A 25,386-nucleotide genomic window follows, 5' to 3' on the forward strand; every position below is an offset into this window, starting at 1 on the left:
AACCTTGAGGGGGCTGTATATAAAATAACCATGAGGGGGCTGTATATAGAATAACCATGAGGAGGCTGTATATAGAATAACCATGAGGAGGCTGTATATAAAATAACCATGAGGGGGCTGTATATAAAATAACCATGAAGGGCTGTATATAAAATAACCTTGAGGGGGCTGTATATAAAATAACCATGAGGGGGCTGTATATAAAATAACCATGAGGGGGGCTGTATATAGAATAACCATGAGGAGGCTGTATATAGAATAACCATGAGGGGGCTGTATATAAAATAACCATGAAGGGCTGTATATAAAATAACCATGAGGGGGCTGTATATAGAATAACCATGAGGAGGCTGTATATAAAATAACCATGAGGGGGCTGTATATAAAATAACCATGAGGGGGCTGTATATAGAATAACCATGAGGAGGCTGTATATAAAATAACCATGAGGGGACTGTATATAAAATAACCATGAGGGGGCTGTATATAAAATAACCATGAGGGGCTGATCTGCCAGAATTTTGGTACAGCTTAGGCCCACCCTCCTTTTATCTCTTACTAGTCATAAACGTTTAAAAACTGTTCATAAAACAGGTTTTGGTCATAAACAGATTGATAAATATGACCCAATGGGGCATATTTATCAGGGCCTCTGCACCACATCAGTGGCTTAGAAGTCTTGAAATAATCGCAAATGCTAGCTTATTGCCAGCACTTGTGATTGTATAGTCCTCTCCGCCACCTTCCCCCCCCATGGACAGGGCTTGACGTAAAATAAACACTGCACAGCGAAAATGCAGCGGCGGGGCTATCATATGATAAATATCCCCCAATGTGTGCAACATGTCAATTCCATAATTTCAAAGAAGAATTTTTTTTTAAAACATTGCTTTGAATAATAAAGAAAAGATCTTTATACAGTACACAAAACTTGTTTTCTGGGGAAGATTATAGTAGATTTGGCTCCCGAGCCTCTTGTTTCCTGTGTGTCCACCCATTTTTGTGTTTCTAATTCGCCAACTCTTTGGTGCCAAGGAGCGACATTTCACCTCCAGTATCTTTATGATTGCGTTTCTCTTTGGGTCGGGCCAGTTTTAAGTGCACAAAACTTTTTGTTCCTGATTTTTTTATTCCGTTATTCGTATCTGATTATATTTTCAAATATGTCACCAAAAATTCTCACATTGCTGTGTAACATAAAAACCTATTTTTAACAATAAAGTTAGTAATTTTCTGGTGACACATTCCCTCTAAAAGTAAAGTCATTTAACATAGTAAAGTATTATGTACGATGCTATGTCAGAGATTTCCAGTAAGTCAAGTCTCAGACTGGGGCCAAGTGGTTTGGGTGACTACTATTTCATAATATTTAATTTTCCATCCTCTTATCAGCTATAACCTTATCAGGAGCAAGTTCCCGAAACCTACATTCTCTAATCTCTATATGAAACTGGTTTAGAAGTATCAATGTTAATTCCAATGTAGGTTATTCTTTATATTTTATAGCTGATGACAGATAGTAGTGTATTACAATAGGTTTTTTTGGGGTTAGCCCGGGGCCCAAGACTACTAGGGGGCCCCTGGTCAATCCCACCAAATTTTATTCTGCGAAGGATCTTCACCCATGAAATCCTCATACATCTGATCCTGCTCTCAATACACATGTCCACAAAAGCCATTTCAGGACCTTTTAAAGGTCCTTCAAAGGTCCTTAAACCAGAGACTGAAAGCAGGGTTAAGGGATGCATCCTCCATTCCCCAAGAAGCTGATTCTAGTACCATATGCAAAAAGTGATTCCAGACTGGTAGGAGCTATAATATTCATACAGTCCAGAGCCCACTGCTGTTTTAATCTGCCCCTGAAATCCATGATACAATACACAGCTGAGCCCACATGTAATACATTCACCCCAGATTTCTATGCAGGTTGTACGAGTGTATCATGTACAGAAAGTCTACTTATCTACTTTGGCGTCCTGATTGCAGTTGGAAGTCATGAATATAGTTTTATGACCACATTATGGTCACTTCTTTCTATCATTAGAAAAAAACAAAAAATGCCTCAGTAAAGAGACAACAAATCTATCTTCCCTAATGTCAGCTTCATACACAGCAGTCAGTGCAGCTGCTATGTGGCAGAGTAATAAATTCCACATTTAAGAAGATTATATTTGCACAAACTGTCATTTCTGCCCACAATTATCTGAAGTAGTGAAATGACATTGTCATTAGTGGGTCACACAGAGTTTACCCTGATAAGTCATCTGCGCAGTGCACACAACTCATTAGTTCAGTGACAAAGTCAATTCTGGCTTGAAAAATTTGGCAAAATTATAAATCTAAAAAGAGCATTGGTAAGTACTAATAACAAGAATTTATTTTTGATATGATTGGTCTGCAGATGCCTGGTTATATACTGTAAGCGGCATGTACACATTTTTGGTGTATGTAATATACTGATTCCTATCTGCTAACTGGATTTGTACCGATTTGCTGGAGTACAGTAGCAGGCTGTAAAGTGCCCCTTAGTAACATTGTGACTTTACTGTTGTCAAGGCAAATTCCCCTTCTCACATTTGTTTACACAGCTCTGAACAGGGAGTGTTAAGCCATTCTGCTCTCTTCCTGGCTATAGTATTCTATGAGCATTATTTTCAAACATCACGCTGAAAGTTAAAGGGGTATTCTCATCTGGGCATTCACTTTCAGTTTCATTAATCTGCCATATATAAACATTTCTTCAATTAGATGTTATTAAAAATAATGTTCCTGTGTGAAGATAATTTCTCATAAATGTAGTCATGTTGTCCCTTAGAAACAAAACTGTGTCCTTGGTTACGGCCACCTCTGCTGGAGAGATTGCACAAAGAAACAAAAAGTTTCTGAATATTAAATGTCTGGGAGTTATTGCATGTCCTACAGCCGCCCTGTGGTAATGATCACTGAATCCAGGTGGTCAGGCAGAGCTCATTAGCGCATGTCTGGCCCTCACTGCCAGAGTGTGACGTGGTCGTATCCGGGGAAGCCATCTCGTTTCTAAGGGACAACATGACTACATTTATGAGAAATTATCTTCACACAGGAACATTTTTTTTAATAACATCCAATTGAAGAAATGTTTGCATATGGCAAATGAATTTAATTAAATGTGAATGCCCAGATGAGAATACCCCTTTAAGGGGTTAATGGAAATCTACCATCAAAATCAAGTATGATAAACCAGGGAAACATACTCTTAGATCCAGGCGCTGTGACTGTGGTAATCTTCTTATATTTGTTATCCATGGCCTCCTTTCTTCTAAAATCAACTTTTAAAAGTATGTTAATGAGCCTGAGGTAGCCCCTCTTTGATTTAGCTTCACAGGCTGTTACACTGTTTCGTCCTCTCCCCTTACACCTCAGCACTTGTGAAGTGAGAACTTCCTGATGAGAGAACAGGTGGGAGAGTGATACAGTATAACAGTCTGTAAAGCTGGATCACAGAGGGGCTAGGGCAGTTTAGAAGATTTGGTTAACAAATATAAGAAGATTAGGACAGTCAAAGTGCCTGGATCTAAGAGTAATTGTGCCGTGTTTATCTTGCTGGATTTTGATGGGAGATTTCTTTTAATCCTCACTGCCCAGAGCAGTGTAAACACGCTACAGAAGATTAGCTTTAATCTAGGCCATAACCCAGATGAGCACGTGACTGGAGGAAAGAGGGGTGAGCGCTTCCCACCCCTCTCCATAGAGTGGTGGTACCGGGGGCCATAGAGCCCCATGGGGGCTGTGATACGGACACAAATTGTGCTATCAAGTGCCCTGTGCATGAGGCCTGATACTGTAATAAACCACATTTACACTTTATCTCACTGTGAAGCTGCGCTTGGGTGTAGCACATACTACACAGTAACCACTGTGACTATTTCCCCTCTCTTTTTACTTATAGAAACGTGAAAAAAATCTGATTTTAGACATCACAGCAGTTAAGCAAATGGAGAACTTTTATAAGATGCCTTCCTGTTAGAGGGTTCTCATTGTAGATATATTTAGATTACATTCAACCACGTCTGCAAAAATAAACTAGACTTCATTCGTTTTTATGGTTATTTATCTGTATTTTTTTACCAAGATTTCAAACATATTTTTTTTTACTGAAAAATGAGAGACATTAAAAACTCCTTTATGATGATATGATTAATGAACATGATCACAAAAGATTATGAGGGCAGTTCAATAAGTACCCGTGTTAGAAATGAAGGCACCGTTTTTTTGGTTTTTTTTTAAATGTTTTATTTTTCAACATAATCCCCTTATAGAAAGATACACTTCTCCCAACGTTCCTAACATTTTTTTAACCCCTCCAAAAATACGTCTCTGTCTCGGCGAGGACTTCCTTGTTTAAGCTAATTTTTTTTCCTGCGAACCATTTATTCATGTTAGGGAACAAGAAAAAGTCACAGGGAGCCAGATCGGGGGAATACGGGGGGGGGGGGGCAGCAATTGATAATGCATTCATGCAGTTTGGCGGCGACAACTCCGAAAGATTGTGCTGGTACATTATCGTGGTAAAAGAGCACCCTCTTTTTCGCCAAATGCGGCCATGTCTCCTTCAATTTTTTGTCGAAGTGGTCCAAGAACTCACTGTAGTATTGTCCAGTGACGTTCATCCTTCTTATAAAAAATCCATGAGGATGACGCCGTTCGCATCCCAAAAAAACGTCGCCATGACCTTTCTGGCCTATGGGACCGTCTTCGCCTTCTTTGGAGCAGATTCACCTGGAGAAATCTATTGTTTTGATTGTTGCTTAGTTTCTGGTGTTTAACCCCTTAAGGACGGAGGGTTTTTCGGCTAATTTCTCGCTCTCCAACTTCAAAAATCCATAACTTTTTCATTTTTACGTGTACAGACCTGTGTGAGGGCTTATTTTGTGTGTAACAAATTTTACTTTCCCGTAATGTTATTTATTTTAACATGCCATGTACTGCGAAGCTGAAAAAAAATTCCAAATGTGGAAAAATTGAAAAAAAATTTCTTGTGGGCTCAGTTTTTACGACTTTCACTCTTCGCTCCAAATAACATGCCTACTTTATTCTTTGGTTCGGTGTGATCGCGGTGATACCAAATTTATATAGGTTTTATTGTGTTTTAATACATTTTCAAAAATTAAACGAATGTGTACAAAAAAGAAAAAAAATTTTTTGCCATCTTCTGACGCTAATAACTTTTTCATACTTTGGCGCACGGAAATGTGTGAGGGGTCATTTTTTGCGAAATGAGGCAACGTTTTCATTGCTACCATTTTGAGGTCTGTGCGACATTTTGATCATTTTTTATTTCATTTTTTATGTTATGTAAAAAGGTGTAAAAGTCGCATTTCGGACATTTGGGCGCCATTTCCCGCCTCGGAGGTCATCGCCAGCCGTAACCGTTTTTATATTTTGATAGATCGGGCATTTTGGGACGCGGCGATACCTAATATGTCTGTGATTTTTACTGTTTATTATGTTTTATATCCGTTCTAGGGAAAGGGGGGTGATTTGAACTTTTAATATTTTATTAATTTTTTTTATTTTTTAAACTTTTTTTTTTCTTTTTTTTTTCACTATTTTTTAGACCATCTAGGGTACATTAACCCTAGATGATCAGATCGCTCCTACCATATACTGCAATACTACAGTATTGCAATATATGGCGTTTTTGCAGGTCTTACATTACAATGAGCCACTGGCTCATTGTAACGAACCTGCATAAACCATGTAGCCTCCTGTCAAAAGAAGACCCGAAGCTACCATGGTAACCGATCGCCGCCCCCCGATGACGTTCGGGGGCGTGGCGATCGAAAAAAAGATGGCGGCGCCCGCGCGCCGCCGTCTTTTAAACGCCGCCCGCGACTTTGCGGGCGGCGTTTAGAGGGTTAATAGCCGCGATCGGTGCAAGCACCGACCGCGGTTATTAGCGGTGGGGGTTTTGTGCAAAATGCAAAAACCCCCACCTCTGTATGAAGAGGACTCAGCCCGTGAGCCCTCTTCATACATCCCTTATACCTCTGCGCCGTAGAGCTACGGCGCAGAGCGTTAAGGGGTTAATGAGGAATCCAGGTTTCATCAACGGTGACAACTCGACACAAAAACTCTTTCGGATCTCACTTAAACTGCTCCAAACGCTGCTTCGAAATTAACAGCCGCATCCGCTTGTTGTCCACCTTGAGCAATCGCAGCAACCCTAGGGCCGACAATTTTTTAATCGCTAACTTATCATGCAAAATATTAATTGCCATTCCGGTCAACACACCTACGGCTTCTACTTCGCGCACTTTCGTTCGTCAATCAGCGAGTATCATCGGTAATCACGTGTGCTGGGCGTCCTGGTCGCTCCAGTATCTAACTGTGATCATAGATTGCGAAGGGTTCCCATAAACAGAATCCAACTTTGCTTTTATCTCCTCGCATTTTTTCCCCATCCAAAAACAAAAAGCAAATTACCGAACGATACTGCTCTTTTTCCATCTTAGCGAAAATCACAAAACACGTCTTACTCAAATGGCTGCCAAATCCAAACTAACCAATCAATCAGTCAGCAATTTGTTTTGCCATCGTTTCATAGATGGCAGCACACGATGATAATACCAACTTCCCTCAGGAACTCCTTCTGTCGTCAAACACGGGTACTTATTGAACCGCCCTTGTAGTATAAAAAATGTATGGTGGAACAGAGGACTCTTAGTGAGGTTATAATGTATAACCCCTTTCACCTTATATGAGGACTCGGCACTTCCTCTGACGCGCCGTAAGTCCTTGTATTTTCTATGTAATAACTTTTATGGAGCATAAAGACGCAAAACCTTTCATTGTCCTGTTCCTCTGTTATTCCTCTGGAATATTTATTAACAAGGTGACAATTTCCTGTTAGTCAGGAGATATTGGAGATGCACCACTAACCAGTAGCATAACGGTGCACAGTTCTAAACTCTCTGGAATCATTCATTTATGAGGAATACAAATGGCCACATTTATTAAAGTGTTTGCGCCAGTTTCCTGTCTGATTTTCCACTAGAAAGAATGTGCAAACTTCTTTTACATGTATTTATAAAGTATCTGCGCCAGTTCTGTGTTGCGGCTGCACTGTGTTCGATAAGACAGAAAAAATGTTGTGTTGGCGCTTTGCCCCATATTTATTACTGTCGTGTGTCACAATTCTACAGCATGAACAAAGAGCACCAAAAAAATGGTGCCCACTTCCCGAGCAGTGCAGGGGGTGCCATATTCATGAAGAACCGGCACCATAATTCATGAATCTGCCCTACGCTGCCCACTACACAGGCAAATTGTACATAGCATAGATTGCACCAGTTCTGTTAAATGTGGGACAATGTGTCGAAGATGTCACAGTTCCTTAATATTGAAGTTGGACACCTATAACCTGAACTATTTGGGGAGCATTTGTTACCGACTTTCAAACGGAAATCTGGCAGTATTTTTCTTTTCCCTGGCTGCGCCTCTTGCGCCTTATTTATGAAGTGTTGCATCACAATATTGGTGGTTTTCTGACACTTGTTCTGTTTTTGGGAACATAATTGTGTCACCGCTTGTGAATTCAACACTTTTCTGGCTCTTCTATTTTGTGGCTCAATTTTTGGTGCAAAATAAGAGCAGCCAAGAGCTTTTCTATGGAGTTCTATATCACCTTCATGAATGTGGAGACAGTTATAATCCTTTTTGTTTGTACTCCAAATCATTAATCCCTTAAACTTAAATCACACTGAAAATAATAGCACGCTTCCTACACCACCCTGCGCCCAAATTAATAAATGCCTCCCTTTGTTTTTCTATCTTATTTCTATTTTGAGACATTGATTATTCTGCAAACCAAAAGAGACGGCGCTAATGACAAAGCCCTTGTGACATTGCCTGCCTTCACCTCTCAGGTACAACATCGATCCATGTGGTGAATGAAATCCACACGCTTTGCCTGCTCCTGGCAGAGATAACTTTTTTATCAAGAAAAGTTTGATCACTACATTGTGTAAGACACATCAAGTTATCCTACAGATTAATACATTATAACTAGCTGCATGCAAGGAAAGGAGCTTCTTTCTATAATGCAGCCTTTCCTTGCTCGTGAACAGTGCAAATAAATCATCTTTAGAGGAAATATTTCCTTACCCATTAGTATGAGAGTAGCATCATCCAGGGCTGTATTACAAGGCCTGGCTCCATCCTATGGACATCTTTGAAAGTAATTCACAACATTATTCGCTAAGACTACATAAGTCTCTTAGGCCCCATGCTGTTCTTTTTCTTGGAAACCTGTCTTGGGGCTTCCATCATCATCTTCCTCTACTCTTGGGGCTTCCATCATCATTTCTTCTTTCACTCTTGGGGCTTCCATCTCTGGATGCTGTAGGTGGAGGATGGGCGAGGAAAAAGGTTCTTGCAAGGCTTCGGTTGTCCCTTGGAGTGGGTGGAGCTAGTGCAGATTTTCTTCCTTCTCAACGGTTTCTGGGGAGAGATTTCTCGGATTTCCGAGGAGAGTTTCCGATTTTTTTCTTTTTGCAGGAAACTTGCTTGTTCTGAAGATTCCCTACCGGAACAGGGATTCTTGTTCTTGCCTGAAGAAAAGGCTTGCTGATGCGAGGATCAGAATTATTTTTCTTCAGGACTGATTTTTGCCAATTTAGTACGGGTGTTTGCTCAATGTTCTTAAAAGAACACACGCCACCTATAATCGGTAGGTGATACAAACAGGCAGAGTCGAAAGCCAATCTCTTAGGTGAGAACCAGCTTTTTGATCATGGTATCTCCATGCTGTGCCAGAGCGAACCATAGAATATCTATAACGTTAACTTTAGAGGTAGCACGTCCTTTGCAGTCACTCGTGAATTACAGAAACATCTGAGAGAAGCTGTTCTACACTGATTCTACTACTCCCATAGAGGATACTAGGAGTAACAAAAACAGTAACTGGTAAAACGTGCTTCCCGTTTCTGCCTAGAATGGCAGTACCCCTTTAAGTATTGCTGAGCAATAAACATGTTTCTGACTGCGCAACAAGATTATATCAGTGTAACTTGGTCGCTGTATCAGAACATGGTTTTGTTTGTTTTGGTTTCTCCATTTTTATTTCTAGTGATGGATTGCATTTCATACACAGCTTTATTTGTAATATTTTGTGGCTGTGATAAGTGCACTGTATATTGCACAAATTGGGGAGTTTCTTACATAAGATTGTGGGAACATGGTGCATGTGGGATGTGGAATAAAATATAAAGGGAATGTTTGATTGTTGAAACAGTGAAAGATTTGTCATATCCTGATAGTGTACACAACATATGGCAAATAAGAACACAGCGCAACAGATTTTTCCATTGCTAATTAATTCAAGGCAAATCCTATTTATTTATAGCTTTCTTATTTGGAGCATAAAGATAATTTTTCAGTTCTGAAATAAGGAGCCAGGACAGAAACAAAGGACAGAATTGTTGATCAGGAATACTTTACTTTAAAAAGGGGTAATATGAGATCAGGGATCTCTATGTTGAGAAGCCCTCTCTCCTGCGTGTGGCTGTATGTTCACCCAGGCAAGCATGCATTCACGTGAAAGGGGTCTATGAGGATGAAGGGGTGATACAAGAGGTATAAGGGCTTGTTTCCAAAATTCTTTGTCAATTTCTAATTGATCCCTAGAACTCTGTTTGCTAGCATCAAATGGGAACCTCCATTGTTGACTGATAATACCGTAGATGGAATCTGCCTTGCTCATGTGACCGATAAACACTATCACTAGTGTCCCTGTGCATTCATCACATGACCAAGGTAAATTTTTTTCTTAAAGGTTTGATTTACATGTAGTGGGGTTTGTATTGGCCTCCAAAAAATGAAATGTCCCTTCTACAGTCAGTCAGTGACATATCATTGTGGGGAGGTGACTGCTAAGGCCTGTCATTTAGGCCAGTGACCTGCCCACAGTGGTCCATTAAAACCTATTAAACTACAGCAATTAATGAAGGATTATATCCTTCGACTGGTTGCCAATATGTTATATAAGCTCTCCTCTCACCTTGTGAATATGCTGTTGCCTCAAAGCTGCTGGGTGGAGGCCTACCTGCTGTGACCTCTTCATCTGACACTACAGTGAGCTTTCCTACATTTAGAATGTAAAGCAGACTAAAAGTGAAAGGGAAGGTGATAAAAGTCAATAGATGGAACTGTGATATTATGAAATATATTACAAATTTCATGTAGTCACTTGTATTCCTGATTCTTGAAACGTTTGTTGAAATGTAAATGAACATTTAAAAGCAACCTATCACCGTATTTTCACTAATAAAGTGCAGTGCAGAGCATAGGAGGATCTCAGCCGAAGGGAGGGAGGATGAGGGACATGCTAGCAGACATGAGCTGAGAGACTTACTTCTCCACATCAATAACACCCATGCCCTGTGACTCGCTGCTCCTTTTGACAGGGTGCCAGGTAAGCTTCCAAAGTTCATTTTCTGGGGATCAGAACTATGCATTTTTAAGCTAAAAACTGTCTGGGCAAGGCCTAGTATAAACCTATCATTAAGTTTATTAGTGAAAATATGGTGACAGGTTCCCTTTAAATACAAGTCTTATATGCAATGTAGATTTCCCTAAATTAAATGCTTAAAATTATAGTATAATTATATTATTATATTAGATTTGGGGTTTTTTATTTATCGTGTTTAGAATATGTGACTGTAATAACTTTTTTTGTTGTTTTATAGGCAGTCAATTTTTGGTATGTTCTGGTAATGAACGATGAGCATGCAGAACGACGGCATTTGATCTTCTTTGTAGTGGGATGGGGACTTCCTGCAGTTGTCGTTGTCTTGCACCTCGTCATTCTCAAGAGTATCTACCATAGGAACATCACTGAGATCTATGGATTGGTCCATGGAGACATGTAAGTTTTCCTACACATAAAATATCATTGCAGGGAACATAGTTATTTACAATTTTCATCCATTTGCCTTTTGAGAAATAATTTTCAATCTCAAATGACAGCTTAATTGTCATATTGATAAGTTGTCTCATACAGTTACATACAAAACAATTAGATTCCTAATACTGGGCATTAGTAGTGGCTCCATTCCAATAAATATTGTATGATCTAGTAACATTGTAATGTAACATTCTTTTTCTTTCATTCTGTAAAAATAATTTGAGCCTGTATACATTCCATCAAATCCTAAATTGTCTTGTATTTTAGAAGGGTCATGTATTTATTCAAGATTTCATACTGAACTTATGCCTTTTAAAAAGACCTTAAAGGAAAGCTACCATTTGTTTTTATGCATTGTGAACCAAACATACTGTGAGAATGCTGTAGCTACACTGATGCAGATACATATCTTGTTTAATCGTTGAACTGAGGGGTTTTGCTGAAAAACCTATTCTAAAATTATGATAATCAGGCTCTGTCGCTCTTGTGGCTGCCTCAGCGCTTCACCTCACCCCAATTATGCACTGCTCCAGCCTTGTCCTGCCCAGCATAAGCCCAGAATACATCATTACAGTGTTGTCCCTGACAGACAGAAGTAATCAATTGTTGCACCACCCCCCAGCTGCTGTGTATGAGTCATCCAGCTCAGGTTGCTCTACTGCTGTCTGATTACCTTAGACAGAGGGACATTAGAACTGCTGAGGGAGCTGGGGGGAAGATGAGACAGTGTAGCCTGTGAACTACAGCACAGATGGGCTCAGGTAACACCCCCTGAGACCTTGTGACTCATTAGTATAAATTTGATTTTTAAGTTGATTTTAGAAGGAAGGAGGCCATGGATAATAAATATAAGAAGATGACCGCAGTCACAGTGTCTGGATAGGTGTAGGTGTAGAGTAGGTGTCCCTGGTTTATCCTGTTTGATTTTGATGGTAGATTTCTTTAAAAAATATGCAATTTAATTTATGAGCTATCAAAACAATTCCCCACAAACAACACATCTCAAGTATAACCTTTAGCTTGACAATATAAGGAACATATGACTTGTCTCCTTCTTCCTCATTAAGATTTAAAGTGAAGGCAGAGGCGAATAAATACAAGTCATGATCAGAGAAAATCATAGACAAGGTTTATTAATAGCACCGGATGAGGATCTAAAATGGAGAAATAAATTAAGATTAAAACACAAACTTAATTAACTTCCCAGCAGTACATTCATTATGAAGAGATCACATCCATTTATTGTGAAAATTGGTATTTGCGGATGCAGACACCTAGACATCTGATCCCTCAGTCCAAATTGCTTTGAGCAGTTAGATGTTTGTCCGGTCATGCTTCACAGTTAGACGCTTTACTCATTGCCCCGTATCACTGTGTGTGATATTGCTGCGCCCTTCCTGCCTGTCTTGTCTGCCCGCACTTGTTATCTTCCTCTGCTGGTTACAAGGTGACTTCTGAGTTCCTGCTAATGATCATTTCATCATTTTCTGTAGGATAATGAAAGAGAACAGTTACCTGGATCTGCCAGCAACTACTAAATACAATTAGGGGTTGGTTTGGCTAAAAATTATGGATAAATGAGATTTACAAGGCAAAAATATAATAAAATGTATAAGCATTATTATTGTATGTATTAATATATAATTTTATTCTTATATTTCTGCAATTATAATTTATAACAATATAAGGATGGATAAGGATGATTTTAGAAGATACTCATAGACCCCATGGGGGAGATTTATGGTATGGCCATGCCGAATAGTGATAATAACCTGTGCCTGCTCAGACCTGGCTGTCAGGCTCCACTTGTAGTGGACCCACTGGACCACCGCAGACGATGACATTAGCCGACACCTGGGACAGCAGTCTAAGTGGCATCCAGTTTCACCAGAGCCCGTCGCAAAGTGGTTAGGACTTGCTTTGGACTTTGTCCACGGTGGCAGCCAAGATGAGGAACAGAAACGGAAGGCAGGTTTGTGGTCAGGGACAGGCAGGAGGTCAGGACAGGCGGCACAGGAACAACATCAGAAGCTAAGCAGAAGGTCAAGGCTGACAGCGGAGCAGCGTACACAGGAACAGGTCCGGGGTCACAAAGGGAAATCAATACACGAGCACAGGGCAACATTACAAGCTTTCTTAAAGGTATGTACGGTAGTACAAAGATCGGGAAGGGAATGCTGGGAGAGACCGTCTTTTTACAATTTCCTGGAAATGGCCAGCACCAATCAGTGGTGCTCAGGCCCTTTAAATCTTCGTGAGCCGGCGCGCCGTAGGAGTTGGAGACACACGCACACAGCCGCTGGAACAGGAATGGGGCACATTTACTCACCCAGTCCTGTTGCGATCCCCGAGGTGCGTTGTCCGACGAGGATGAAGTCCGGCGCCCGATCGTGGGCCCGATATACTGCATGTGTCGCTTCCCCGCTCAGGTCCGCCGGAGTTCACCTTCTTCTTCCCCATGTATGTGAGCGCATGTCATGCAACACAATTTTAATTTTAAATCCCACGCTTAGTCCGAGTCAGTAGGATTGTCCGTCGGCCACGCCCCCGATTTGTGTCGCATGGAAATTAGCAAGATTGCGCCAACATCCAATTGTGTGCGCCAAAAACCCCTGTTAAATGTGGCGCAAATCGGAAATAGTCCGGAAACCCGACGGAAATGCGGTGTGCGGACCCTTAGTAAATGTGCCCCAATGATGTTTTGACTTAATGGAGCAGATTTACTTACCCGGTCTGTTCGCGATCCAGCGGCGTGCTCTCTGCGGGGGATTCGGGTCCGGCCGGGATTTAATAAGGTAGTTCCTCCGCCGTCCACCAGGTGGCGCTGCTGCGCTGAAAAGCATCTGAACGCACCGGAATTCACCGAGGCCGGCTGAGTGCAGGTAAGCCCGTCCCGAGCGACACATTTTCCGTTTTTAAATGCGGCGGTTTTTCCGAATACGTTGGGTTTTCGTTCGGCCACACCCCCGATTTCCGCGTGCGCCAAAATCCCGGGGCAATTCAGGTACAATCGGCACAAATCGGAAATATTCGGGTAACACGTCGGGAAAACGCGAATCGGGCCCTTAGTAAATGACCCCCAATGTGTGACTTGGGAACCTTTAATAACAATTGTTTATTGCACTATACAGGGGCGTATCTCATGGTGAAGGCTCAAATTACTTAGAAACATCACACTGACTTTTCTTAGGCCCATCAGGTGATGGCCTAGTTTTTATAGTTGCAGAACATGTGCATGTCTACTGTGAAAGAAGTTTTCTAAGAGAAAACTGGGCCATGGTGGTGTGGGGGGGGGGTAGGATGTATAATAAAACAATAAAAGGCAGTGTCAGACTGGCAGACCAGAGAATGGGTGGGCCTAGGCTCAAACCCAACACTGGAGATCTGAAGACAACTTACTGTAATTTTGAGACTAGTATGGTCTATTTTATTAGGAATAATGAAGGAAATGCACTCCAACACTGATCCAAGGTCTATTGTTTCCCTGTCTGGTCTGGTTTGGGATATCATTTTTACAGCACAGATCGGCTAGGAGAGTCGGGGTAGTAGTATTGGAATGGCAGGAGATTGGTCAGGGCATTAATGGGACTTCTGTTGTTTTATGATCCTTATTTCAAGCCCAATATTTTACATCATTGTACACACAGGACACATTGGGGCACAGAGCCGGATCATAGGGGGGGCTCGCGGTGCGCGAGCCCCGGGGCCCCCACCACTTCGCCTTTAAGAGGGGCCCCCACCAAATTGGGGCGATTCGGGCGGTCGCATGACCGCCCGAATCGCCAGCAATATATACGGCGCCGGGCCGCGGGCCGAATCCCGCCGATGTTTCTGCCTTTAGTCTATGGCAGAGCGAGGGAACAATAAGTTCCCTGCTCTGCCATAGACGATCCAATGTAAATGAAGATGGCGGCGCCCTGCCGCTGGGTCACGGCGCCGAGTGTGACGTCACAGCATGTGACGTCACCGCGGCACGACTCACGGCGCGCGCAGTAGCAGGGCGCCGCCATCTTTGTTTACATCCGATCTCCACCCTAACAACGCGAGGGAGGATGAAGACAGCGCGCATCGTGGGAACGATGGAGGGTGAGTACAATTTTAGTATTATATCTAGAACTGTATATAGTTGTTATGGGGGGGGTATTATATCTAGAACTGTATATGGTTATTATTGGGGGGGTTGTATATATTTATCATGTGGGGGGGGGGTGTATAGCAATAATAGGAATCTGTATAAAGTTGTTATAGGGGGATTGTATATATTTATTATGGGGGTGTATATAGTTATTAAAGGGGCACTATATATAGTTGTTATAGGGGGTGTATATAGTTATTATAGGGGCACTGTATATAGCTGTTATAGGGGGTGTATATAGTTATTATAGGGGGGTGTATATAGTTATTATAGGGTGTACATAGTTATCATAGGGGTCTGTATATAGTTATTACAGGGAACTGTATATAGTTATTATAGGGGAACTGTATATAGTTATTATAGGGGGGTGTATATAGTTATAGGGGTCTGTATATAGTTATTACAGGGAACTGTATATAGTTATTATAGGGGGGTGTATATAGTTATTATAGGGGCACTGTATATAGTTGTTATAGGGGGTGTATATAGTTATTATAGGGTGTACATAGTTATCATAGGGGTCTGTATATAGTTATTACAGGGAACTGTATATAGTTATTATAGGGGAACTGTATATAGTTATTATAGGGGGGTGTATATAGTTATAGGGGTCTGTATATAGTTATTACAAGGAACTGTATATAGTTATTATAGGGGGGTGTATATAGTTATTATAGGGGGGTGTATATAGTTGTTATAGGGGGGTGTATATAGTTATTACAGGGAACTGTATATAGTTATAGGGGAACTGTATATAGTTATTATAGGGGGGTGTATATAGTTATAGGGGTCTGTATATAGTTATTACAGGGAACTGTATATAGTTATTATAGGGGAACTGTATATAGTTATTATAGGGGGGAGTATATAGTTATTACAGGGAACTGTATATAGTTATTATAGGGGATGTATATAGTTATTATAGGGGGGTGTATATAGTTATAGGGGGGTGTATATAGTTATTATAGGGGGGTGTATATAGTTGTTATAGGGGGGTGTATATAGTTATTATAGGGTGTACATAGTTATCATAGGGGTCTGTATATAGTTATTACAGGGAACTGTATATAGTTATTATAGGGGGACTGTATATAGTTATTATAGGGGGGTGTATATAGTTATAGGGGACTGTATATAGTTATTATAGCAGGACTGTATATTATAATTGTTATACAGTTATTATAGGGGTGTATATAGTTATCATAGGGGCACTGTATATAGTTGTTATAGGGGGTGTATATAGTTATTATAGGGGGAATGTATATAGTGATTACTGGGAACTGTATATAGTGATTGCTGGGGGAGCTGTATATAGTGATTGTTGGGGAAGCTGTATATAGTGATTGCTGGGGGAGCTGTATATAATGATTGCTGGGGGAGCTGTATATAGTGATTGCTGGGGGAGCTGTATATAGTGATTGCTGGGGGAGCTGTATATAGTGATTGCTGGGGGAGCTGTATATAGTGGTTGCTGGGGGAGCTGTATACAGTGGTTGCTGGGGGAGCTGTATACAGTGATTTCTGGGGAGCTGTATATAGTGATTGCTGGGGGAGCTGTATATAGTGATTGCTGGGGGAGCTGTATACAGTGATTGCTGGGGGAGCTGTATATAGTGATTGCTGGGGGAGCTGTATATAGTGATTGCTGGGGGAGCTGTATACAGCGATTGCCGGGGGAGCTGTATATAGTGATTGCTGGGGAGCTGTATACAGTGATTGCTGGGGGGAGCTGTATATAGTGATGTCTGGGGGAGCTGTATATAGTGATTGCTGGGGGAGCTGTATATAGTGGTTGCTGGGGGAGCTGTATACATTGATTGCTGGAGGAGCTGTATATAGTGATTGCTGGAGGAGCTGTATATAGTGATTGCTGGGGGTGCTGTATACACTGATTACTGGGGGAGCTGTATATAGTGATTGCTGGGGGAGCTGTATACAGTGATTGCTGGAGGAGCTGTATATAGTGATTGCTGGAGGAGCTGTATATAGTGATTGCTGGGGAGCTGTATATAGTGATTGCTGGGGGAGATGTATATAGTGATTGCTGGGGAGCTGTATATAGTGATTGCTGGGGGAGCTGTATACAGTGATTGCTGGGGGAGCTGTATATAGCGATTGCTGGGGGAGCTGTATATAGTGATTGCTGGGGGGAGCTGTATACAGTGATTGCTGGGGAGCTGTATATAGTGATTGCTGGAGGAGCTGTATATAGTGATTGCTGGAGGAGCTGTATATAGTGATTGCTGGGGGTGATGTATACACTGATTACTAGGGGTGCTGTATACACTGATTGCTGGGGGAGCTGTATATAGTGATTGCTGGGGGAGCTGTATACAGTGATTGCTGGAGGAGCTGTATATAGTGATTGCTGGAGGAGCTGTATATAGTGATTGCTGGGGGTGCGGTATACACTGATTACTGGGGGAGCTGTATATAGTGATTGCTGGGGGAGCTGTATACAGTGATTGCTGGAGGAGCTGTATATAGTGATTGCTGGAGGAGCTGTATATAGTGATTGCTGGGGAGCTGTATATAGTAATTGCTGGGGGAGCTGTATATAGTGATTGCTGGGGAGCTGTATACAGTGATTGCTGGGGGAGCTGTATACAGTGATTGCTGGGGGAGCTGTATATAGTGATTGCTGGGGGAGCTGTATATAGTGATTGCTGGGGAGCTGTATATAGTGATTGCTGGGGGAGCTGTATACAGTGATTGCTGGGGGAGCTGTATATAGTGATTGCTGGGGGAGCTGTATATAGTGATTGCTGGGGGAGCTGTATATAGTGGTTGCTGGGGGAGCTGTATATAGTGATTGCTAGGGGAGCTGTATATAGTGATTGCTGGGGGAGCTGTATATAGTGATTGCTGGGAGAGCTGTATATAGTGATTGCTGGGGAACTGTATACAGTGGTTGCTGGGGGGGATGTATACAGTGGTTGCTGGGGGAGCTGTATATAGTGATTGCTGGGGAACTGTATATAGTGGTTGCTGGGGGGGATGTATACAGTGGTTGCTGGGGGAGCTGTATACAGTGGTTGCTGGGGGAGCTGTATACAGTGATTACTGGGGAGGCTGTATATAGTTATTGCTGGGGGTCGGTATATAGCGATTGCTGTTCCCTGTCTGGACTACATTCAATGGGGGCCTCCACCATGTTTTGCGCCCAGGGGCCCCCACCAACCTTAATCCGGCCCTGTTGGGGCACATTAGCTAAGCTCTGTGCACCAGTTTCCTGTCAGACTTTGCACATTCTTTCTACTGCCAACTGCTTGCACAGATATCTAAGAAGGGTCTGCACCACATATGTGTCACACATGACCCTTTGGTGTTGCGGCTGCACTAATCTTCATTCTTCATACAAATTTCTGCACTGAAAGGGCTGTTCTGGTGCTTAATCAGACAGTGCACCAGATTTAACATGCAAAGTCCGACAGAAATCTGTTGCACATCCAATATTAAAAGTGCACCAAAAAAAAAGTGGTGCACTCTGTTGGGGCAGTGCAGGGGGCACTAGATTCATGTGCCAGAAATCCTGTATCTGGCGCCCCCTGCACACTGCACAGGCAAACTGCACATGGTACACACTGCACTGTTCTTAGTAGATGTGCCCCATTATCTATATACTGTAGCATAACAGGTAATTTGTGATCTTGTGGCAAGTAACCAGCTCAGGTGGTTTGGACTTTTGCTGGGCCTTTGGATCTCATTGGCACTGTGCATGGGTTTACCCAATGATTGTTTGGTGGGCCAGATAACTTCTGAAACCCTGCACTGTAGGATCCAAAGTGTTAGGGGATGGGAGCATGTGCTCTAAACTCGGTCAGCAAACACTTAACTTTCCGTCATAAACATAGTTTTAAATGAATTCAAAACTAAAAGTGTTCGGTTAGTAATCCGGTCCCTCCCTAGTAATTGCAGCAACGGTTGTGGTTACCGGCCACAGGATGTGTCCTCATGTGTTATTCTACTGTGGAAGTAACTTTCCTGAAGGTTGTTATGGTGCAGCCTCAGATGTGCTGAATCAGGATCATTTCTGTAGATTAAATATTTCTTCCATAAAGACACAATATACAGTAAATATAGCTAAATCAACAATCTTTCATCCATGGGCGGTGAACAAAAATTTAGCAGTTTGTCAAATCTTACATTTTTATTTCATAGCTAAAAATAGTGGTTCACCAGCAGAAGCGCTCCCTCAGCCACAGCTATATTAAGAAAGTGACGTCACTGCAATCTGCCAACATTACTCAAAGCACACAATGTCGCACAGAACGGGACTGAAAGAAACCTTTCACTTCTCCACGGCTAAACAAACACATCTAAATAGCAGAACATGAAAAGCCATGTCACAGGGAAAACACATAGCCTGAACGAGGACGCCCGGACTTCTGCTAAAAATAGAAAGTCTGTGCTCAAAAGGGACGGGCCCTGTCATGTAGGGCAGGCCTGGGCATCGAAAACTGCAAAGGCGAGCATCATAGCCACGACTCCGGCTTCTCTACGTCAAATGGAGGCAGAGAACACCTACAATAATAGGGACGTTATTCGGTTTTCTTTCATCTATCACACAGAATATTTGGTGTTGGATACAAGCAAACCTACATGTCTACAGTGGAATTCTCTAATATAGGATAAACCATGCATATAGAAATTATATTACACTTTATTTAGCCATGTACATTTCATAATGCAATATAAAAAGCGTGACAATCAAGGGTTAGGTAAGGTCAGAGAACAGAGAATCCCCTGGCACAATGTATTAGCATCTGAGACAATGATACAATCCATGTGGCACAAGGACCATGGTACGCTGCTACTATAGTGCTGCTATTTATATCCTCTGCTTATTATTAATAGTAGCCTGACTAAGCCGAGCAAACAGTCCTTGTCTGCCGGTGATATCCAGACACTGATAACTTATTGATTAGACATTCCTATCTTACACATTACGTTATCTTAAGGAGAACTAAGAGGAGTTCCCCAGTATTATAGATAGGGACCATTCCCATGGTAAGTAATGGGACTTGTAGTAATAAACACCAAGTATATAGAAGTAAATGCCCTGGCAGAGGTGCCAGTCAGGTGATGGGGCATCTTTAAAGGAGTTTTCTAGGCTAAGAATATTGATGTCCTACCTAAAGATGGTTCTCCGATATCTGATTGGTGTAGTCCGTCACATGGGAGCATCACAGATCGTTGTTGTTGACAACTGATAATACATAATGAATGAAAGCAAACAGAGCCATTCTCAGAGTAGTGGTCAGACCTGGTTAGTGCAGATTATCTTTCATTTATTTGAATGTAATCAGATGTGCAATAACCAAGTGTGACCACTATACAGAGAATGGAGCTAAACACTTCCTGTTCCATCACCTGTTTATAAGTTGCTGACAACATCTGATACGTGGGGGATGCTGGGTACTGGACATGCACCAATCTGATACTGAGAACCAATACTTAGGATAGCAACAGATGATAAAGCATTCCAAAAATATAACAGGCTTCCTTTCACCAAGTGTTCACTGCAACATTTCACCTTCTTACTCAGTGAGGTGAAACGTTACACTGAATACTTGGTGAAATAAAGCCTTTTATAATAATGCTTCATCTCTTACCATGAAGGAAGAATAAAAGTTGTAATAGCTATGGTAGGATATACTTCACTATTCTATCCCTACCTGCCAAATGAAGCACCTAATACACATTGGATGGATGACCTGCAACCCTAATAAGGTGGGGGAAAACTCTCTACATATGTATTTACCAATAATTTAACACAATTATAAATAAATAAGGTAATTATAAAAAATCCAACCTGTTGTATGTATTAGCCATAAATGCAATGGGAGATATTTACTAGGTTGTTTTTCAAGCCTTAAAATAATCATAATTTATTGTGAATTTTTTTTTTAACCTGGTATTGCGATTATACCTCCGTTCACACCTGAATGACTGCTGGTTATAGCGCAATTCTAGAACTCTGCAACTCTATAAATAAGCAACTAGATAGTGCAGCCAAAGCCTCCTGATGTATTTGGCGGGCCGCAGAGGGGGCTTATATCATATGCCCTGGTGCATGATACCAACGGTTGCAAGGGCCTATAGGTTCAATATTGTTGCAAAATTTGGCTTCCTGCCACCACCACTAGTGGGAGCTATGTATATGTTTAGAAAGTCAAGTTAAAGAGGACAATATTCTAATACAACACCCAGCCAGTAGGTGTTCTTTCTTGAGATTCCGGACTATATGGAAGTGTAAGCCTGTATGGGATATGCACAGTGGTCTGCAAGGATGTTCAGTAATAATCTTAAATGTCCCACACTTTATTAGTAAAATGTGGAAGAAGCTTAGCAGTAGTCAAATTGCCTTCAATCTTGAAGATTAACCTCTACATAATAATATGTAAACACAAATAGTAATTAACTAAAATGTACTCAAGAGACGTGTAATTTACTTATTAAAGTGTAGGTTCCTTGTTATGTGAATCACTCTGAAGTAATTAGCTGTATATAGGATTAAGCTTAAGAAAATTTACATAGGAGGAAATCATGGATGGTAGATACAAAAACAACACAGTAAAATTTGGAGCAGCACTAGTGATACAAGAAGGGTGCGGGTCTTCAATGGTTCTGACCAAGCCGAACCGATATCCAAAAATGCACAAGATGAAGCCGCACTCCCAAAGAAAAATTTCCTTTATTGCACCAGTGTTCACATTTTCTTTGGGAGTGCTGCTTCACCTTGTGCATGGATGGTAGGAGGATAGATGCTTAGAATAAAAGGGTAACAGCGATTAAGGTAAAACACCTCATACTGCTAAAAGCTCATAGCTAAGTATAAACACACATGTGAAAGTGATCCGCCTGTTGTGCCCTGAATATCCGTCAGTGTGTAAACAGAGATGGAGGATTACACAATAACTGGATGCATCTGTCTAAATGTCAGTGTGGGTGTATACACGTCCCAGAATGACGAGACCTAAATCACCTCCAGCAATTCCAGCTACATTCACCCAGCAACAGTATAGCATCAACAAACCAATCAGCGTCCAGTGCCCTTCGGTTTAGGAACTTCCTGTTTACAGTCTGGGAAATCCCGGCAGATTCATGATACCAGACGCCAAGGCTGAGCCCAAGATACTTGTAAACACGTCTGGGCTGTGTGAAATGAGGATATATGTTAAATGGAGTCCCTCAGCCTGTATTACACTATATACCGTGAGAAATTTGTATTAATTTCCCTAGATATCCTACAGTTATGGTGTTAGCTGTGAGGTGGTGGTCACAAAAGTGACAACTCTGGTCAGATTAAGGCCTCATACACAAGGATGTGCTTGGTCTGCGGAAATAGACCCCAAGGATGGAGCTCAATGTCGTGGAGAGGAGTCCTTGCATCATACTCCTATATGCCAGTCCCAGTCTGCCGGTCGAACAGCGAACCAGCAAAGTTACAACTGTTAATGTGTTCGCCCGACAGACGGGTAGTATTTGCATCATATATCACTATTTTCCAATACTCCAGTCCACTGCACAGTGTTGAGTCTGGACTGTGCAAGTTTATGGCACCCACAGACAACAGCAGATTTTTCCAAGAGGAAGCCACAGCAAGTGAACAGGTTATTATGATGGCCATTCAGATCCCCCCACCATTATATGATGTACACTAAAGTTTACTCATTATAGAATAACTTGTAGATTGTTGGGCATCACTGCAGGAAAGGGGCACACTGCAATCTCCAGGATCTCGGTAAACATAGTCTTTACTAGTTTGAGCCCACATGGTTTAATCTGTTTGTATGCACTATAGCATATGCTTTATTTGTTACTACTTGGTGACTAGTGCATTCATCCTATTTGTTTGATGGTTGCTCCCATACCTGTTAGGTTATGGGGTAATTCCCGGGGAATTTTATACTGGAGACACTTTTGTGTAGCCTATGCTGTATGTGATTTCAAGTGTATTAGCAACATTTCCCACCGGGGCATAGCCTTTTCTTAGGGCCTGGAGGCAGTCAGTGCCCAGAATACCAGAGTGGCTGGTGATTGCGGCCTAGGGCGCGCTGATGTCATGTTGCTTGGTATGGGGACCGGAAGACTGTCCTCCATCCTGGCAGGTCTCCGGCAGGTGGTGTGTGCAAGAAATATGGAGAGAGAGGCTGATGTACTGGTTCTCCCTGGAGCAACCCCTGAGTGTCTGTAAAATATGTCCCTGGGTGATGGATGGGGAGCCCCATAACCAGGGATCAGACGGAGGCAACGTTGTGCAAATTAACTCACGGTTCTTTATTGAACAACACAAAGCAGGCAATGGGCCTAAATGGTCAATAGCAGTTTCTGGTACTGGAGTGGTCGTGGAGAGTGGCCCTCAGAAATAGTGCACCAGTCTGGTAGTAGATGCAGGCTGGGATAATGGAGATGGAGCTGAATCCAAACTCTGGAATCAGCAGCTCTGGTTTGAGTCTCTTGACTCAGGGTCCTGGGATTGGTTTCTGTGTCAGCACTGAAGGTGTAATGAACACTGTCTCTCTGTCCACTCTGTCTCTGCAGACTGGACCTTGTGGTAAAGAGCATGTGCTCAAAAACCAGCTAAGACTGGACTAAGACTAAGAACATGAGGTCTGGACCATGTGCTCCCACTGCACAGCGATTTTATATTCCCCCTTGTCCTTACAGCCACATAACTGGATAACATCTTACACCCATTTAACTATTGCCTGTTCTACAGCTGTTTTTACTTAATGACCAGGTTCTAGAACCTTCATAGAGTGTTCGCGATTCCCCCTTACTACTCCTGACCTGGTGAGGGTGCTTTTCGCAACTACCAGCCTACCTATGTATTGGGACGGGTGTTGCATATTGAATAAAGAAATTAGTAGATTTTATGAAGAACAGTGTCACTCCTCTATTTGTTGGTCTGATAACTTGTAGATCGCTGGGCATCACTGCAGGAGAGGGGCACTCTGTGATTTCACATAGTCCCATGAATTGAACTAATAGCAGCATATGTGTATAAGTGGTGCTCTATTTACAGTAGCTGGACATTAAATGTTGTACCAACTATCATTGTTCTCACCTATCCATAGGATAGGGGCAAAGAATTTGATCATGGGGGTCCGAGTGCTGGGACCACCACCGATCGCAAGAATGGAGGTTCTCTTCTCACTAATTGAATAAGACAGTCAAGTTCCGGAGATACCCGTGTGATGTGCTCAATTTCTGACGCTATGAAAGAGGAATGCTTTATCTGCTGCTACAGTCAATTAGTGACAATGGGATGATCATTCTCAGACTTATGATCCGCTGTCTAATCGGTGGGGGTCCGATCAGTTAGACCCCCCACTATAAGATTTTAATCTCCTATTGATTGGTACAACCCCTTTAATAGACCCATATAATTATAAGCAGGGGAGCTTCCAGTGGTTAGACCACCACTGATCTACAAGAACATATACAATTGGCACAACCCCTTCAGGCACTGATAATAGCTACACTACTGTTGACGTTTCACCATGGGCAGACATTTATCCCCTCATGTTGCCTTTGAGATGGAAAATGGTAACTATTAATTTATGTGACCAGAAGACCTAATCTACCTCCATAGTACTATATGTGTCCCAGATTTCTACACCACAATGATCAGTATCTAGATGTATATTACAATGCATTCTCTGTGATGAAAACTTGTGGTAACCAGATAAATGTGCACACACCCTAAATATTACCTAATGTAGCTTGGAAACATAAAGAAATGTTGAATCATAGGTGGGAAGAATTGCTACGGGTTACCAGAATGTAGGAATGATATTCTCGTAAAATATAAATTATTCGATAACCTGAGCCTGAAACCTGTCGGACCATGTGCTATAGTGTTTGTTGTTTAAACCTTTGCCATGGCCACCACCGTCCTGCCAAATGTCATGCTATTAATGTGACTATCACGCTCTCATATTAAAAATCTTGAATGTCATTCTAGGACAAGTCTTCCTGAGCTGTGCACCCCGCATGATATCGCCACTGGAATACATCTGACTAGTCAGGCTTCTTTTACATGATGTTTACAGGAGCAATGGATATAAATCTGTCTGTGTCGGTGCATGTCATCCATATCTGGTCATCTATGAAGTAATTCAATCCTCACCACTGATATATTTCTTTTAAAAGAGTCCAAATGTCACTGGCTGATACACATCCAGACCCTGGTCATGGGCTCCTTTATTACATAGGAGGAGGTGTACACTACTCACTAAAAGATAGGGATGTTTGGCTTGTGGGTGACGTTTCAGAATGAACCTAAAATGCATCGTAA

The 25,386-nt window shown here is 41.8% G+C and overlaps 1 protein-coding gene across 6 annotated transcripts in view; it reads left to right on the forward strand.

Moving 5' to 3' along the window:
- Positions 1-25,386, forward strand: part of ADGRV1 (adhesion G protein-coupled receptor V1) — a 270,179-nt gene that overhangs the window by 216,826 nt on the left and 27,967 nt on the right. For all 6 annotated transcript variants that reach the window (XM_072139515.1, XM_072139520.1, XM_072139525.1 and 3 more), the window contains one exon: positions 10,728-10,906. In XM_072139515.1, coding sequence (XP_071995616.1) covers positions 10,728-10,906 — 179 coding nt within the window. The remainder of the gene's footprint in view (positions 1-10,727; positions 10,907-25,386) is intronic.

Source organism: Engystomops pustulosus, chromosome 1 (genome assembly GCF_040894005.1).
Source record: "Engystomops pustulosus chromosome 1, aEngPut4.maternal, whole genome shotgun sequence".
In the NCBI taxonomy this organism is placed as follows: Eukaryota; Metazoa; Chordata; class Amphibia; order Anura; family Leptodactylidae; genus Engystomops; species Engystomops pustulosus.